The 16118-nt window shown below is 39.0% G+C and overlaps 1 protein-coding gene across 1 annotated transcript in view; it reads right to left on the bottom strand.

Annotated features, from left to right (window-relative positions):
* Positions 1-12985, bottom strand: part of efna2a (ephrin-A2a) — a 34301-nt gene extending 21316 nt beyond the window's left edge. The window contains exon 1 of the mRNA XM_030774707.1: positions 12873-12985. Within this exon, the coding sequence (XP_030630567.1) occupies positions 12873-12982 (110 nt within the window). The 5' untranslated portion in view covers positions 12983-12985. The remainder of the gene's footprint in view (positions 1-12872) is intronic.
* Between the last annotated feature and the right edge of the window lie 3133 nt (positions 12986-16118).

Raw genomic sequence — 16118 nt, 5'->3', positions numbered from 1 at the left:
TCTCCCCATTAGACTCTCTCCAACTAACACTGTGAGATTTGGTGGAGGTCCATGCCCAGCAGGGAATCAGAAAGCAGAAACAAAAAACGCAAATCCAGCGGCTCTCCATATCCTCTCTTCCTCTGCTTCCTCTAAGCTGCCCTAACGCAAATTACACAAGGAAGAAGTGAGAGTCGGAGAACTTGTCCCGCGTAATCCTGGCTACTCTTCTCTTTCAGTGTTTGACACAAATGGGGAGGAATAACTATCAGTGCTGAACCCTAAAGCCTTTCTTTCCAGCCCTGCCTGACCCCTGCTTTGTGATGTTGCTATGGGAAATGGGGTTTGCTTGAAGAGGAGGTGGGGGGGGGGCGCCTTGGGGGAGGGAGGGAAGGAGAGAGGGGGTGCTGGTTCTGTGAGAGCCTGACCCACCACTTGGCAGGAGGGAACTGTCATCCCCCTCTCTGGAGCCTTGAATATACTGTTCACACAATGCACGGCCAAGCATTCTGGGTGCTCTCTGATCCCTTCCACGTGCCCGCTTAGAAGAGCTATGCCCACAGACTGTGAGTGTTGCTCCCTGCTCTCTAAAAAATGACAGTGGCAATGTGCATAACCACAGCTTGCCTTAAAAGAATTATGCTGCCAAGCCATTCAGCTGTATGCTAAAACAACCCTGACTATAAGCATGTAACTGAGCTGACATGCTTCTGTGCTTTCGATGGTTAAAATAACCCTCTAACACTCTCTTGAATGCACTGTCAGAAAAGCAGTATTTTGAAGTCTCTTGGCAAATATACAGTTGCCACAGTAATCAATAGTTTTACAATTTAATACGTGTGTGTGTGTGTGTGTGTGTGTGTGTGTATACACACACGCACACACACACACTTGGTCGAGTCGTTTTGCTGTACGCTTAAACAGCTCTGACAACAAGCATATCAGTGACCTGACATGCCTCTGTGCTTTTATTGGTTAAAATAACCCTTCTAAAACTTCTGTGAACATTATGTCAGAAAAGCAATATCTTGAAATCTCTTGACAAATATTCAGTTGCTACAGTAATCAATAGATTTTGCTGTTTAATTATGAAAAATACCCTTTGCCCAACATTTCGTCAGACTGCCTGGGGAAAGCCTTTTTTTTTTTAATCTTCAGTACTATCTGGATAAACATACTATCTTTTAAATTGTATTATATTAGACATATGCTTTCAATTTCTATTAAAGTCAGCACAAAAAGGTCAATTAGAGTAGGAGACAGTCACCACCACGCAGTAGCATTCGGATTTATGATCATGGTAATAAGCCGTTCTAAATTAGACGAAAATGGGAAGAAAGAAACAGAGTAAACACTCAGTGTGATTTACTTCTACTACAATCCTTCTGGTGAAGTGAGACGAGCCCAGTGTCAAATGATACAATATGATGTGACAGAGAGATGATTCCAATCCAATAAAATAAATTACAAACCGAATGGATACAAGAAAGTAAAAGATGGTGTTAAATTGATCCTGCTAATCCTAATCAGGTCTCTCATCCTCTCTTTATTGGTATCGATTGGAGAACCTCATTACCTCATTTGCCATGAATCAGCAGCAAAAACTATAATCTGAAAATTTTCACTAATTATTTCAGCAAACCCTGTCAATGCTAGATGGGTGAACAGCCTCAGCTGTTCAGAGTGAAATAGAGGAGACGCAAAAATAAGTTGGGTTTTATGGTTCTGCTAACAAATAAGCTGTAAGGTAAAGAGAGAGAAATATCACACTCTATCTACATATAGAAGGAAAAATGAAGAATACATTGTCCATTTTAGCAGTATGTTTGACTGCATGGAACATGAAAAGTGACTGGTAGTTCAAAAATAAAAGATTATTGATGGGGGAGCAGACAGGGAATTTATCAAGCTAGTCCTTTTGTAGAAAACCACTGCTTTAAAGAGCCAATCCAATCCTACTTGACCATACCTGATTGCTGTAATTTGCTGACTTAAGCAGTTTCTCTAATTCAGAGAAGTCAATACTTATTTTCAAGAGAAATGGCAATGGATTGATTTTGTTAAGACTGGCTGAAAAACTCTTAATATGCCTGAACACGACAAGTGCTAAAGACAGTTAGTCTCCAAACACCTGGTTAGCAAGACTGCCCAGGAGTCTCATCAATCACAAACTGTCAGGGAAGAACCGTACTCCACGAAACATCCAGTGTTAAAGAAGACTCGAGAGAAAAAATTCGTAACTTTTCTTGAAACGAAACAGGGTTTTTTCCTCCCGTTTTCTGACACTGAACATAGAACAAAAAAAAAAAAAAAGAATCGAGACTAACAAAATCAAATATGCAGTGATCTGACGTACAGGCAAGAGAGACCAACTAAACTGGACAGATCAAGGATTTCTTTTGATATGAATGGTTTGAAATATAGCCTATAGTCTAGAGCCGGACAGAGAGCGGGGGAGCCAGGGAACATGTGAAACGCAGTATAAAGGACTTGTCATTAGACGTACATGAAGGAGCTGAAAATAACATGGCAGGTCAGGCCTGCTCTAACACAGTGCCCCTTGCAGAACCTGTTAATGCATATTTTAGATGAAAAGCTGTTTACTTTGACAACATGCTCATAGACTGTAATAACACGTCCTCTCTAAAGTGGACAAGGCAGACCAGTACCCCGTGTACTGATCAAAGCCTTAGGGCCTACCACTGAACTGAAAAAAAAAAAAAAAATAGTTACAGCCACTGCTGTATGAAAACTATAAAAGGAGTAGCCAACCGTTTAACAGCTACCATATCTTTCCTGTGACATATGGGGTTTAGCCTTGATACACTCTGTATCCCTGTACCCCAATGGTCCACCCACACTCACCGCTTAGCTCCTAGAGGCCCACGGCTAGGCAAGAACAGAAAATGAGAAGAAAATGAGAAAACCTACACAACAATTTCAGTCAGAGACCCTGCTTACAGACTGAAATGTCACCCTCTGAGGCAGCGTAATAACCCATGTCATAAAATGGGCCTAAAATTGCAGGGAGTGAATCGCATGCATGAGATGGCCATCAGTGGTAATACTACAGGCAGGAATTAATGCCTGGCTCAGGAAAGCTAAGGCAGAAAACTACCCTCAGAGGAAAGGTGGGGGTGGAGAGAGGATAGAACCTTGGTGTAACACGCTTATTATAACTCTTGCCGTATTTTACCTCTTCCATGGCTCAGATTCGCAAAAAATGGAAATCTATTTGACACAAAATAGTCTACAATGAGTCAGCATCTGAAAAATAAAAGCCTAACACAATTAACCCTGAAAACTGAGAACATCAATGTGTTTGGTCCACAGGTATAAAAGGCATAAAAGACTCATCAGAAACCTGTCAAGAGGAGTTACCTTTGTTATGTTAGAGGCTGAAAACAGTCATTGTCTTACACAGTATGACTACTGCCCAGCAGAGTGGCTAGCAGAGCTCTTTGGTTTCCTTCCAAATATAGAGTGCAGAAGTTCTGATACCTTGATGAAACATTTCAACAATGTTTACATTCTTTTTCATATTTAAGTGGAGAAGTCTTTGGAATTTACTCCCCTTTTAATCAAATGGGAATGTAAATGGGAATATTACTTGTATAGTCTTACTGAATATAATTCAACACAGGGCTGGTTAACTACAAAGGTTTTTTCTACATCTTCTTATGGACAACTTGGCTGTATTAATCAAATTGTGTGTAGAAGTTGTACAAAATACAACTTGACTATGAATCAACACAGTAATGTATAGAGTAGCAATAAATGGTATATCTCTCTTTACAGTGAATTACAAAGACTATTTTCTCTGGCCCTTGGCTGCCACTGGCTGATTGTAGAAGTTAAATATACAGCACTTCTCTGGGAATTGGCTCTCCCACTAAGAGAAGTCTAGAACATAACTATTGACAGAAACATCCAGCGCTGCACCATTAACCGAAACTTCTTTCACAACGGTTGAAAAACTCCAAAAATGACTTCAATACTTTAACGAAAAGTGAAAAAAAAAAAAAACCCTTATACAGATACCAATACAACTGGCTTGTTTTAATGTCCCTTAATACCAATAATTCAGTCGAAAAACAATTTAGATGATGGTCGTAGAGAGCAATAATGCATAGACTGCACTATATGTGTTTGAAATTTGTACTTGAAAATTTGAAAGAGAAAGATTCTAGTCATGCGGCACTATGTGCACATCAGTGCTGAGAAGGGGCAAAATGGAAGCATGTATGGCAGAGAAATGAATGTGGTAAAGCCTTTTTTTTTTTTTTTTAAATAATCTTACATTCTGTCTTATGCATCAAGAGTTAGGTATACATTAAATATGAACAAGATATCGAAATCCCTGATTGCAAACTTTCTTTGTAAAACTATACCCATTTACAGATAATTTTTTTTTTTTTGCTCCCCGAGTTCTAAAGTCTTGGTGCGATTACTCAGTCATCCATTAGAGTGAAATTTGTCCTCTCTTCTTTTATGCCCCAGAGAGGAGCAGCTTTTCGGCTGAGCAGGCAGGAGAGGTGTAGGCTGCTTCGGTCTATTTTTGACAGCCTCCTTCAAAACAGCACAGGCCATCAACGGGAAACGGTTTTCATGTGTGTGTGTGTGTGTTTGTGTGTGTGTGTGTGTGTGTGTGCACGTGCGTGCGTGTGTGTGTGTGTGCCTGTGTGATTTCAGATCTTATGTTTGAAAAAAGGAAAAAAAAAACACATCCTGAATTCAGTACTGTAGACTTCTTCTTAAACCAAGGAGTTACACATTTGTCCTCAGTTGATGAATATAAAAGAAACTCATATATGAGAGCAAACTGCTGACACTTTGACATGTGAATGTCAAAAAATAACACAGAGAGCCTGCATTGCTTTCTCTTTTACTTGTTTTGTAGCCGCCTTGCATTTCCCCAATACCCAGCCCTGCAGACTGGCAGCAACACTTGTACCACATGCAGAAATAAGGCTTGCAAGGGGGAAATGAATTATGTATACAGAGCTGTCTTTCAGAATTAAAGTGAGCACCATGAGACTCTCCCTACATGAGCAGAGAGGGACAGGGCAGCTCCCAGCCCAAACTGAGACAGACAGACACACACACCCACACACACGCACACGTGCACACACAGACGCAGAAAAAAACACACACACACACACACACACACACATTGACGCACACAGATGTCCACTGTCACAGAGAGAGAGAGGGAGTGAGAGAGATGGGGTGAGGGGTGGGGTGGGGGTTGAAGGAGAGGGAGGGGGGGGGGTCTACATATGGTCAGATGTTTATTTTGAAATTTGCTTATATTTTTGATGGTTTGGAATGGACATTAACATGGGAAAAATAACAAGCTGACTAATACGCAGAGTGAAACTGTTTCCTAATATTAGGTACGATCATAAAACTACAGCTCTCCCAAAACACAGCTTTCATCTTATATGCTTATGAATAACAGAATTGCTATGAGGCCAGTCTTGCTTGCTAATGAGCAATTTTCAGCACTGCAGAGAATCATTTATATGATTGCCTGAAAAAATTCCAAGACATCTTACAGATACTATAACTCCATTTCCTCCGTTTCTTCAGAGTTTTAAAGCTCATCTCTTTTTAATAAAGCTTTCCACCAAATGTCTTAATGTAAAATTCTGATACTGGTGCAGAGGGGCATAATGAGTGTATGTGAGTTGTGAGTATGCAGTAGTAAGTAGACAGCAGTATAGCTGGCAAATTACACAACCTAAACTTATTTTCTGTGATGGAGACAAAATGATGAGAGCTGCCTGAGAAACTGGTTTCATCTTTCATTCGCAATGAGTTTATTTCCAACATATAATGTGCAAATGACCCAAAACAAAGACTAAAATAGCTATGGCCTAAATGATAATACCTCCAAAAACAGAGAATAGAGTGAAAGTAAAGAAAGAGTGGGAATTAAATTTTGGGAATTAATGAGTTCTCTGGAGGGATAAAAATAACAGCAAAAGGGAATGTATTCCATATGTTCTCTGATAAGAGATACTGAAGCATTCAGAATCATTCATCATCATATGGCCTAATCTAATTACCACTTGCCCAGAGATTGTGTGTTGGGAACAAACCTCTGATGGCCATTACAGAGAATAGCTGTGATTAACCTATTAGAGAAGAAAGGTCTGTCTCCGGGGGAGATTATGCCCAGTGTCCTCTGTGGCACCATATAATACAACCATCTTTCATACTACTGAAGACACAGGTAGCAATGCAAAATAGATACTGTACTCTGTTCTAATCAGGAGTGTACCAATCTCAGTCGGTTTTGATGTTAATAAAGTTTCATTTAATAATGTCTATCCAGACAGCACAGAAACGTACATCATTTTCAGTACTTTCGTGAGCACCAGGCAGCTCGTTTATTTCCGAGGCGTCGTAAACATTTGAAAGTGTTTCTCTGCAGACAAATTCAAACTCACAAATTTTTTGTGTACTTTGAATGCGGGCATGTTTGTTCGACACCTCTGTTAAGTCAGTTTTTTTTCATGTTTGAAGTGAAACTGATCAAACAAAAGGCTATGCAGCTCATTCCTACTTAAAGCATAAAATATTCCTCGGGGGCATTTTAAATCAGCATTGCCCTCTTTCTCTCAGCCATCTACCTCATTGGGATTCTTCTCAGAGTGTTTGGCATTAAACTAAAAAAGGGAAGAGGGGCAGAGATGCCAGAGGGGGCAAAAAACTGTCCCCTCAACATAGCTCCAATCTCTCAGAAGCTTTCCCTCTTCAGCTATCGTCCATAACAGGACCACAAGACTTCATGGTGCTAACCTTCATTTAGTTAACTCTTCCCCCTTATACAACAGTCAACCACCAATCAAAAGGTGGCTGTAGTGAACATATTTGGTGGTATTACCAAATATGGGTATGGTAAATATACCTTGAAATGAAATGTTTCCGTATAAAAATGAGTTGAAAAAGCTGATAAGGAGGAGGGTTTCAACTTTCTATGGAAATTATAGCTGGGAAATGATAATGTAAACATAAAATTTCTGACTTACACACCAAATAATGTGTCATTTTCATGGTTTACCTTGGTTCTGAAAACTAATTTTATGAGATATCCAATATCATAGTGGCGATACATCATGAGGATCAAATTTGAGACCGGTCTTCAGGAAAGGATTATATCATGTTTTTGAACCTATTGCCCGAGAGGAACAAACAGGTTTAGTCTCTGCATTTATCCCCCGATTTAAATTGGCTCTTCGAGAGACAGAACAATAAATAAGCCGGTAAATAAATAAATAAACAAATAAATAAAAGGCAAATAAAAGAAAAACATACAGGACTTAAGGTACCATTGGTAAAAAGTAAATATATATTATACACGGCATGAAAAAATGGTTTTAGTGTGTAATGGAAAAACTTACACATGCAGTCCCTTCTCTTGGTGTGTAATAGCTGCCTCAAGCGAAAAGACATGGTGGATTTGGAGACTATAGCCAGGAAAGGAGGTCCAATCAATAACCAATCTGTTGAAGTTTTATTCTGTGACAACATTCTTAATTAAGAGGCACCCTGGGTATGTCTTTAAGGAGTCAGGAAACACAGGAGTCTGATATAGCCCTACTACTTTCCTCTGCCTCACACAATGGGGACTTACAACTCGGTTCAAGGCAACAGAAATGGAACTTCACGCTGCATGACTCTGGGCTGATCAACCATGTCTGGTGACTCACAGTCATGAAACTAGAATGTTCAATGTTGAGACTGCATGACTGAACACCACACCACACCACATGTCCTTTGTTTCCAATGCAGAAACAAAAGTCTAAATACAAATGTGGTCTTTCAGGTCCATTCCAAATCACCGTTTATCAATTAATCACTTAATTAGCCCATTGATCGCGCTTGCACTGAGTGCCTGGTTGTGGTAAAGATTTGTTCATGATCTTGAACACCCACTGCTGATTAAATTCAAGTGTAATGATGTGAGAGAACCAACCAGCAAATGGTTTGTGGGCCTTAAATCCCAATATAAACAGTATAATGTTCGAAGCTTTAATCCTTCCATTTAATTTGACTACACTAAGATGAGCATGACGTAAAGTCTAAGAGCAATATGTTGTGAATGTTAAAGGCAAAAGCTATTTAAAGCCAAGAACTACAATTAACAGATATGAAACATATACTGTAATAACAATAATGGTTAATTCACCTCTTGAATTATTTGGCCAAGCACTTTCATTGTAAAAGGTTGCTTTTTTTAATAGATCGTCTCAGTGCTTGTGAAATGCACGATGTGGAAAACAGAGCATGTGTATAAATCTTACTTTACCTCTGGCTAAAAGCTAAACTATGGGCTATTTTTACACATTTGAAAGCTTTACTCTAAAGTTCAGAAGACCATGTGACTGCTCAGAAGTGTAGATTTTATACTGCTCACTTTGGCAAAGATCTGCTACTGCTCCGCCAGGCCACAGCAGAGGAATGGGTGGGGTAATGGGCATTAATGTGTTTACTGTCTGAAAGAACCTTTTAGTTTAATATCAGAAGTAATTATGACACACACACACACACACACACACACACACACACATAAAACCTCCTTCACAGGATGTGTAATTTTAGTGTCTGATACTGTCATTGTCCTCAGAAACGTTAAATAAATACATTTAATACATTGAATAATTTTACTTTATTTCCAGAACAAAGAACCTGCCTCATTTGGTTAACATTTTATTCACTTATGGGGTTTTGGTGTTTTCCACCAAAATGTAATTGGTCATACATACAAAGTTTCAGTTACACCACACTAACATCAGTTTTACCAACTGGCAAAAGTCATGCTGTTTCATATCTTTCAGGAAATTACATGACTTCTATTCATTGTAGAATTTCTTTTGCAATTTAATGTTTCAGTATTTCTAGGCCATTAAAAAAAAGGAAATGTTATTCTGTTCATTACTGAAATGCACGCAGACGTGCTAACTTCTGGAATAATGTGTACACACAACTTTGATTTTTTTTTTCTTCCTGTGAGGAAGTAGGAATAAGTTGAAAACAAAAGAACTGTCATTCATATAAGTGTCATAAATATAGCATATAGCATATATAAATATAGCAACTTCCATAAATATAGCATACATACACAATTGTAAACAAAACTTAGGTGATTGCATTTTAGATATAACAGCACTCAATATTCATTTCATTTGTGGGAAGTGCATGAAATATTTATGATTTGATATGTATGTGTGAGTTTGCGGGCAGTAAAATAAGATGTTATGTTTAAAAATTCATTCGTGCTATTTAAATGCCTTAAAACCAACGTGGATTCACGGTACACTTTTGTTTGCCTGAAATGCATTTTCCAGCTTTCGCTTTTTACCAATCCAAGCTTTTCATGTTTTTCCCATTTTAAAACCCTGTGACACTGACCCCAGTGCAAGGATTTATGTACACTGGATCTATGCATGATGACACAAAACAAACAAACAAACAAAACAACAACAACAAAAATGTTTTACGGAAAACATACTTTGATATTTCAGTTTAGGGAGGAAGACCAATGTGCAGTGCCACTAACATGGTAACCCATGCTTACCCATAGGAGCACGAGACAAACATATAAAGCAAAAACAGAGAATATTATATTTGTTACCATAAGAACCAGAGAGGCTCTCAGATGAGAGAAAAAAAAAGGACATTTAAGCTTTGCACAAAGATTCCAACCTTCCCTCATGTCTGACATGACTTCGCACCGTTTTTGAAGTGAGCAACCACTTTGAAAATAGTGCAAAGTCATGGCAGCAATAGCACGAATGGATCTCATCTCTGAGGCCTCAGAATGAGACCGTCTCCTAGAACCCAGTCCAAAGACAACTGGGTGAAAACATCATGAAAGTCCACTCTAATTCAGCCATGCTCTTACAGCTGAATTAAATAATGGGCAGTCAGCTACTGCAAACTTGCTATGTAAACAGGTATTTGAATCCTTGCTGTTTTATCTGACCACAGAAAATTCGATGCCACTCTGTACATAACAAAATAGGAAATACTGTTTTCTAGTAAGGATTAGAGGTCAAAAACAGATAGGGGAAGATATGTGGATTCATCCTGAAATAATCAGAAAATCCACAAAAGCCATATCTCTATGTGAATGACTGGTCTAATACCAAGAGGTTGAGTGCAAATCTGAACCTAAGAGATATTGCTGTTAAGTTCTCTATCTTTTAATAAGGTCTTGAGGGCTCAAGGGAAGTATTTCCAAGACATTACATCATCAGAACAGCTGTAGACTGCCAAAATCATTATACATGAGGTATTGTGCAACGCCCTCTAAAAACTAGCAATCCCATGATAAGTTGTGAGTAATTAAATACACTCATGTATGACAATTAATTAATTCAAAGAGTTTGTTTGCTCCTTGAGCGAATAATACATCACTTTATATTTATTTTTCAAGATAAACAGAATCTATTAAAGCTCTTTTGAAAATAGGGAAAAAGAGTTTAGCTGGGTAAATTTATAACATCTATTAATCCTTTCCACCAAATTATACACTCCAAGTTTCAATGTCATGATCTAAATGGTTCATTGGACAACAGGATCTGTGACAACAGAAAACCCAAAACCAAGTCCGCGTAAGCGAGCGGCAGTGTGTGTCTTGAGAGGCATTCTTAGTTCTCTGGGGAATAATGACAGCGGCCATGTTTAAACCACTGGGGGGAATAGATTCCTCAACTCCACTCACTTCTTTTTCCTCTCAGGTTTTTTTTTTTTTTTTATGAAGGCAAGAGACTGCATCCAACAATGAGCAATCCTCCCATATAACCACCACAGAAGTTTGGAGAGAGAGAGAGAGAGAGAGAGAGAGAGAGAGAGAGAGGGGTGATGAGCCAGGAGTTCTGTAAAGAACCTCAAAGCCTTCAAGAAGAGAAAGCCTTTTGAAGGATAAACCATGGGATTAGATTAGCCGATCCTCTTGGGTTACAAAGCTAGGCTTCGTTTTTTTTTTCATGTAGACCCCCAAGAGGGAAGCCATATTGAGAGTGAGGAGATGTCCACCTTCTTTCATTGCTGCCTTCAATAGCATGGCCAGATAGATGGCTTAAGGGTGGGGGGGTGCGGAGGGGGAGGGTAAATATGATTCATAGCAAACATTAAATGCTCAAGGTGAATTGCTCAGCAAAGTCTCAGCTCCAATAGTGAGTATAATGCCTGCTAGGGCAGATGCTGAGGGGTTAGGACAAGCTCAAATCTATTGTTGATCTCTGCATGTTTTTCCAGTCTAAGATCCTTGCTGTGCATTGGTTTATGCTTTTGTTTTGAAAGACTTACGGATGAAGTTTGGGATACTTAAGCAATTTAAATGTAACCCTGCAATTAAACACAAAAAAGAGGATCAAATAGGGAGACAAAAAACAGCCTCACTTTCTCATGTGTAAAAACAATCGGTTTTCAAAAAAGGGGAAAGATGTATACAGTTTTAGCTTTCCCAAAACAGCCTGCAGTGCATTCATTACATTTATTTTAACATTGCCAAGTCCAAGGAGGCATAGATCGTTCATTAATCCAACTCTAATCCAGGATTACCGTTGATGGAATCTTCATTGTTGGTATATTTTTGATGCATAAGGCATACTGAAATTCAGCCCTATGTTATACTGGGGTGGATGTAATTGCAAGAGCACCACTAGAAAAGAAATCGTCCTCTGAGCCTCTTTAATATTTTAAACCTCGGCAGACTACTGATGTACTCCAAGATGGTCCCCTTAACTTTGCTAATTCAGCCGTGAGAGCACCTTCGGAGTGTTTATTTGTCTAGCCTGGCTCTACACCTGAGGAGCTGGCTGTCAAAAGCCATTAGGTTGACATCCCTTGTGCAAACTCTCCATGTCAATGAGGAAAAACCCTAACACAGATACCCTTGAAACTAAGAGGACAACATATATATCGTCTGTCCCTCAAGCTCAGGATTTAACTTAAACTCTGTGACACTATCATGTCGCGACATAAGAAATGCAGTTTCAACACAACTGGCTTAGACTTTGCCCATAGCTCCTAAACAAAGGAGAAGGATGTCAGATTGTTAGATTACATATCCATGTTCTTGTGTTTCAACAAATGTATGTGTATAGGAAAATATAAACCATTCAGGATTTTTTATTTTAAATAAATAGATGCAAATAATGTTTCTGGACCACTGTAACTCCCTTGTGTAAATGATAAATAGTAGTGAACAGCACATTTGTTATATTGTGCCTACACATTTTGGTAGATAGTATAAGTTTAAAGTGGTAGGTAAATAGATAATAGATTCAGATGCATAATGGGTTATAACAACACTGGGTAAAATGCATTACGGGTGATTTCTCAAAAGCTATCCAAATTTGTTACAGTTAGATTACTCAAACCAATAGCGACAAACACTCGAACATCTTTCTGCAAACATGCCAACCACACCATGAAGGTAACATGGCATTACACTTTATATTTACAGAAAGTACATGTTTAGATGAGGTTGCCTACAGAACCACAAGGTGTACCTATCACTTTGAACGGTGTAAATATTACTGAACAATACACATAGTATTCGCAGCAAAATATTCTATGGTCTATGTTTAATTTTATATGGTGAAAATAAAGGTAGGAATTAGAAGAATGTTGCGGATCTAGTAGTATTGTAACCTTCATGGAAATACCAATACTTTTCTCTGTATCACACATTAGGCAGTTTCAACATAAACAATGCTGTTCTTAATGTTAATCCACTCTCATGTTGAGCCCCAGGCATGGTCTGCAGTTATCATCATCTTGTTTCCCCAAAGACGAATGAAAAGTGAGATACCAGCGGGTGCTAGGGGCTACTTTGTAGCCGAGGCAGGTATGAGAAGGTATTGCTTTCTTACCTGGGGTTTGAGCTGTTCCAGTAAACCGCGTGTCTATCTGAGATTATTCTGTCGTCTGCCCATACGGACACCCAACACACAAGCGTAAAAACCATCAATGTCAACTCCATTTGAATGACTGATCGGATACAGCTTTTGGTCTTCACACAGCGACTGTAGTCTTTCATAGACTACTTTTAAAATACAAAATGTCTCAGGTAAACATATGTCCAAAGTGCTACCAGTCTTGGTGCGAAGGTTCCCATATGAACACCATGTATTTCTTGTCCGTAACACAAAACCAGTGTGATACAATCAGCATCTTTTGCCGTATTTCAGTAATGATACCGATGAATCAAACTCGTAGAGAGAGAATCCATTCTGTGCGTATAATTCAGAGAGATTTTACCACAGCGGTCCATACAACTTTTAAGTCATTCGTCAGTCTCTCATTCTGGCTCCTTAGAAATATAGCTTTCAGACGAATCCCATCGGATTGGACTATTGTAATCGTCAATGCCTCAAGTTATGTCCTTCTAGAAATCGCTTGCTCTATCTAATGTGGGCTCCACGCATCTGAGCAAATGTAACAAGTCCAACTGATGCTTTGTCCGTCTTTTGCATGGGCGGTTCCAGAATGCATTGACAGGGTGGGCATTTTGAAATGCCGGTTAGGCTCAGTGTTTGACTTAAAGTCTTTCGAGGAGGAGAGAGGAGGGGCTATAGTGAATTAGAACTTCATAACAATATCGGCACACATCAGACTACAATTAGCCTATTCCAAACAATGGAAAATAGCAGAGCATTTAGAATGCACTGCTAGAGTAAAAAGAAGGAGAAGAAGAAGAAGAAGAGAGAGAGGGAGACAGAACGAGAGAGAGAGAACTTTAGACAAATCTGTTTGCTGCAAAAACAATTCTATAATTAGAATACATCTACAAATTAATAGCCTATTTAACCCAAACGACTCTGCAAACACAATGATACGAACGACTCCTGGAGAATATAGATTATAACAATACACGCCAAAAGCTGCAGTTCTTCAAGAGCATCATTCTGTTGATACAAAACATGAAAATAAACTGTGACTCCTCCTTTTTAATATCTGTCCTGTCTGCACCGATTATTATCTGAAATGATGCATTGCTGTAGAACCAGAATTTTCAGTTTGCTTATAACAGTGCGAAAGCGCCGATTTCAGTTGCACTGTCAGTCTACCATCAAGCTGATAGAAAACGCTTTGTCCTGAAGCTGTGACCAGTGCCTCAAGCATATTGCACCGCTATCAGCAATGTCGGTATATTGGTATACCAACGCAGAACTGTAGTACCTGTCTTCTGTTTATTTTAGCTTTAATTTTCTGGAAAAATCAAACTTTTTTATTTCTTTCGTTCCTCTTAACTGCCCGCACACATATCAGGCCTAATTAATCCGTAGGCTTTTATTTCGCTGTTTACACTGATCTTTACAACTAACTTTTTTATCCTGTCGTTAGGTTTTGGCTTGTATTATTTACTGTGGACTAGAGCAGAGAGATCATGCTGGTTGAGATGACATAGTGTTTTTGAAGTTATGATTTCAATGTTCACCAAAGGCGCATCCAGTACTAGGTTGGTAGGACCATGGACCATCTGCATTTCCTTTCTGTGGAGGACCCACATTGGCATGGTTGTGCATATGAAGTAGTGCAGTGGCAGATAACTGTAGAGCATCACAGCAGTTCAGTTTTGCATACAGGAATCTTTTGTATTGACCTCTTTCGTTCTGTAAAAAACAGTGTAGCCTCTATCACAACCACATGTTGGACTGACTCCAGATTTTCTGTGCCCTAAGACTAGAAGTCACTTATTTACTTACTTACTTATTCTGAGCAAAGAACAAACAGGGCATACCAGAACACTTCAACCAGTCACTGCTCACTGATCACAGGCTGCTTACTTCTAATAGGTTGTGTATAATAAATCTTTGTGGATAAATGCATGTTAGCTGAGGAGATTAAGCATAGAGTGGCATTGAATGCATGCCGCCACTGCAGGATACATGTTTTTGTGGATTTATTTCATTAGTGCATGTGTGTTTTGGCTCCAGTGTGGCCTGTGGGTCCACACTGATCCCATCCCCTCATTGGGGACTAAGTCACTAGACTGATGGAAAGTGGTGTGTGTGTGGTACTGCACAGTTGTATAAATCAGGCAATAGCAGATTGATGGCTTTCATGATGAACATAGTGGATAAATGATTCAGTGTATTGTTAATATGGGAGTGTGTTGATATGTTTAACTATCGAAGTCAGTAAACTGAGAGGTGTCTCTGTCAAGCATGTCCAGACCATGCTCAGGGTCAAGTTTAAAAAAAGGGGATGGGGGGGGGGGGGGGGGGGGGGGTTTGCTTTAGGCTGCTGTCCATATCAAAACAGCAGCGGAATGTCCAACATGCTGCAGAGAAACCAGCCCTAATACCTGAGTTAGACACACTTTAACTAGGAATAGGAGTCACCACAACAAACAAAAGTTTTACAAACCATAAGCTCATAACTTATTGGATGCTAAAAAAAATAGCCATTGTAATATAGCACCATCTAGTGGCCTTTTGAGGGTGCACATTTGAAATAAAATGGGATCTCACAGCATTATCAATCCTAAATAATTAAGGTGAACGAAACTACCTTTACAAAGAAAAGTTCAGCGGATTCAACCAGTATCCACTAATACTGCATACATTATTCAGGATATACCCAGGGCTCCTAGCATGGGCTCAATGGTGAGTAATTGGTATGCTACACAAGAACTGTGATCTACTCCTCAGAACAAGTGTAGCAGTAAAACTGAAAAATGAATTACATTTTTTTTTCAGGTACATATCCCTTAGTGCTCTGGAAAGCTGCTGCTTTTGCCACTCTAGCTTAACTGGGAAGGATTTTGTGAAGTATTGGTGTAAGTGTATGTACATTCCCAAAAAGATATAGGTTAAATTTTCTGAATAATTAAGATGAAGATATTTTTAGTAAAAAAAAAAAGCAAAGGACGAAAAAGGTAATGAAACATGCAGAAAGATATAGACACAGAAAAATAAGAAAAGTCAGAAATCAAAGACTAGATGAAAGCAAGAACTGAAAGATTTATTGAAGGCAGAAAAGCGTGAGAACTCCACAAAAAGGATGGTTTTGTTTAAGAGGGGCAAGTACACATACTAACATTGTGTTGGAACAGCTTTAATTTTCTGTGTGATAAAAAAACAACATAATGCTGTACAATGAGTGGACATCTT

This window comes from Chanos chanos, chromosome 5 (genome assembly GCF_902362185.1).
Source record: "Chanos chanos chromosome 5, fChaCha1.1, whole genome shotgun sequence".
Lineage (NCBI taxonomy): Eukaryota > Metazoa > Chordata > Actinopteri > Gonorynchiformes > Chanidae > Chanos > Chanos chanos.
The sequence above is the reverse complement of the archived record's forward strand: the minus strand, read 5'-3'. Positions and strand labels throughout refer to the sequence as shown.